The sequence below is a fragment of the Emiliania huxleyi genome (genome assembly GCF_000372725.1).
Source record: "Emiliania huxleyi CCMP1516 chromosome Unknown EMIHUscaffold_188, whole genome shotgun sequence".
NCBI lineage: Eukaryota > Haptophyta > Isochrysidales > Noelaerhabdaceae > Emiliania > Emiliania huxleyi.
In genome coordinates, this window is record NW_005200712.1 from 29,211 (window position 1) to 32,490 (window position 3,280).

General features: G+C 66.9%; 1 protein-coding gene across 1 annotated transcript; it reads left to right on the forward strand.

The window, feature by feature from the left end:
• Positions 1 to 2,662: 2,662 nt before the first annotated feature.
• Positions 2,663 to 3,280, forward strand: EMIHUDRAFT_365506 (hypothetical protein; the record flags this gene model as incomplete). The annotated part of the gene is made up of 1 exon (XM_005782631.1): positions 2,663 to 3,280. A coding segment is annotated over one exon (618 nt), but the record flags the coding sequence as incomplete, so codon positions are not given.

A 3,280-nucleotide genomic window follows, 5' to 3' on the forward strand; every position in this document is an offset into this window, starting at 1 on the left:
GCTCCTCCCGCGGCAGCCATGTTTGCCACCCTCAGCCGGCGCCAGCGCATGGCGGTCAAGCTGCGGCGGAACGAGAAGCGCATCCTGCTCCGCACGATCCGCGTCTGCGAGCAGGAGCTGGCCGAGTTCGATGTGAGCGAGGCGAGACTATAGAGGGGTGGTGCCGCGCGAGGGGGCAGAGCACAAAAGCACGTAGATAAAATGCTTGCAGCCGGTGTTTTGCGGTCAAGCCAGACCGGAACACAGTAAGAGATATCACTTTACGGGAATCCCAATGGTGCCTCCTGACACGGCCGACAGAGGGCACAAAATGAAAACCACGACCGCATGACGGCGATCTCGGCGTCCCTTTTCGCCGGCTTTGCTCGCCCTCGGTGCCCTCGGATTCGCATACAGCTGAGAGAGAGAGAGAGAGAGAGAGAGAGAGTAAGCTAAAAGTACGTACAGCTCAGAGAGAGTCAAGCTGTAGTGGGCTACTCGATTCTCTGGTAGGACGGGAACGAGATGATAGTAGGGAGTAGAAGAAAGCAAACAGGACTCAGGAGCCCCTGCGCACGCACGACTCCGCAGGGGAGAAGCCCCTCCCCAAGACAAAACACAAGGGAGAGGTGGGTGGGGGTCACAGAAGACTGCGGCCGCCAGCGACTGAGTCAGTCTCGCAGGCGGACGGGGAGAACACTACGAAGGGCCGTCCGAAACACAACTACTACGAAGGGACGTACGGACGTCCATCACTGGGATGAGATCGGGAGATCATGACAGATCTGCCGAATATCTCCCGACTCTAAAAAGCCGCCCGAAGGAGCGCCGCCTCAACACGGGGTCTCGGCTCTATCGAGCCATGCTAGCTCCAGCCGCAGCCCCACCCGGCCGCCCGAGGGTGTTCCCGCAGGCAGAGAAGACTAATCCTGGGGGAAGCAACCGTAACGAGATCCTCCATTCGATCCCCCCAGCCCGCCCAGCGCCTACGGCCTGAGCAAGCCTCTCGGTCGTGGCACATACGATAGCTTCGTCTCTCACACGTGGCGCTCGAACTCGATTGCAAAGTGGCTGGCATTCAACTACCAGTTTGCGCTGAAGGCAACGCACGTCAGTGCCTTCATCATCTTCCTGATGCAGCTCTGGCGCTTTGCGCTCGGAGGGACACTGCCCGTGCTCGGCGTATACCTGGTCCCGGGCATGGCGGGCTGGCACCCCGGTGGGCCCGCCGCGGCGACAGCTTGTTTGTTAGCCCTCTATCTAGCGGAGTGGGCCCCGAGTTTGAAAAGGGCGACGGACTTGCGTCCTAGCCTCCAACAACGCCTCCCCGGCGCAGAGGGGCTCCCCGGAGGGATGCACAACCGCTCCACGCCACGCCGCTTGCGGCGGTCCTGCCCACGTTACCCGGTCATGTACGCACGTTTCTCTCTTTTGCGGGCATAGAGCATGATACTCTCGTGAGGCTGTGAAAGCACGCCCACCCTAGCGGGATTGCACTTGCCCCCGAAGGTAGTGCGTCTGATTCACAGCTTAGGAGAGTAAGAGCATGAGCGCATGGCCCCGGGGTATGTACATGAGCGCATGCCTCGCCGACCTGGCTCGGGGCGACCTGGCCTGGCTGCGCGCCTTCCTCTCTGGGCAGGGGACGCGCGGCACGTCGCTCGCGGCCCAGCTCGACGCGCGGCACGACACCGAGCGGCAGGACACGCTGCTCACCTGGGCCGCTCGGCACGGGCAAGCCGAGGCGGTGCGGCTGCTGCTCGAAGGCGGCGCGAGCGCCGGGGCGACCGACGGCGAAGGCGCCACCGCCCTCCTCCTCGCGTGCGCTGGGTGCTACCCCGAGTGCGTCCGGCTGCTCCTCGAGGCCAGCGCGGCGGTCGGCCAAGCTGCTGATGGCGGCTACACGCCGCTGTACGTCGCGTCCCATAACGGCGAGCACGAGTGCGTCCGGCTGCTCCTCGAGGCCAGCGCGGCGGTCGGCCAAGCTGCTGATGGCGGCTACACGCCGCTGTACGTTGCGTCCCATAAAGGCGAGCACGAGTGCGTTCGGCTGCTCCTCGAGGTTGGCTCTGCGCCCAACCAAGCCGCGGATGATGGCGTCACGCCGCTGTTCATGGCGTGCCAGGAAGGGCAGATCGAGTGCGTCCGGCTGCTCCTCGAGGCGGGCGCGGCGGTCAACCAAGCAGACGCTGAAGGCTACACGCCGCTGTACGTCGCGTGCCAGCAGGGCCACCTTGAGTGCGCTCGGCTGCTCCTCGAGGCCAGCGCAGCGGTCAATCAAGCCGCGAAGGGTGGCTCCACGCCGCTGTTCGTCGCGTGCCAGGAGGGCCAGCACGAGTGCGTCCGGCTGCTCCTCGAGGCTGGCGCGTCGGTCAACCAAGCCAAGGATGACGGTACCACGCCGCTGTTCGTGGCGTGTCAGAACGGCCACCTCGAGATCGTCCGGCTGCTTCTCGAGGCTGGCGCGGCGGTCGACCAAGCCACGCCGAACGGCGTCACGCCGCTGTACATGGCGTGCCAGAATGGCCACCTCGAGTGCGCCCAGCTGCTGCGCGACGCTGGCGCGGCCGTCAACCAGGCCAAGCCGAACGGCGTCACCCCGCTGTACATCGCGTGCGAGAAGGGCCACCTCGAGATCGCCCGGCTGCTGTGCAACGCTGGCGCGGCGGTCAACCAAGCCCGCAACGACGGCACCACGCCACTGTTCATCACGTGCCAGGAGGGCCACCTCGAGTGCGTTCGGCTGCTTCTCGAGGCGGGCGCAGCGATCGACCAGGCCGATGAGCAAGGCGCCACGCCGCTGTTCGCGGCGTGCCAGGACGGCCACCTCGAGGTCGCCAAGCTCCTCTCCTCCTACGGCGCCTCCCGCGCCGCTACGCCCTTCGGCACGCCCGAGGAGGTCGCAACCGAAGAAGGCCACGCCGACCTCGCCGCCTGGCTGGTCGCCAGCCGCGGCTGGACGCCGCTCGCGCACCTTGAGACCCTCACCGCCGCCCGCGCCACCTCCCTCCTGCGCAGCGGCGCGAGCTTGCACGAGGGCGAGCCGACGCCGCTGCGGCGCGCCGCGGGCGGCGAGGGCGAGGCGGCGGCGCTGGTCCGGCGGGCGGCGGCGCCGTGGTCGCCGGCAAGCCACTCGCTCTTCCCCGCGGCGGCCCGCGCGCGGGCGGCGCTCCTCGTCCGCTCGATCTACGAGATCCACGAGCGGTACCACCTCGACTCGGCCGGAGCCACGAACGGCATCGCGGCGCTCGACTTTGGCCACTGCGTCTTGGGCTTCGCCATCGCGCGCGAGACGCAGTAG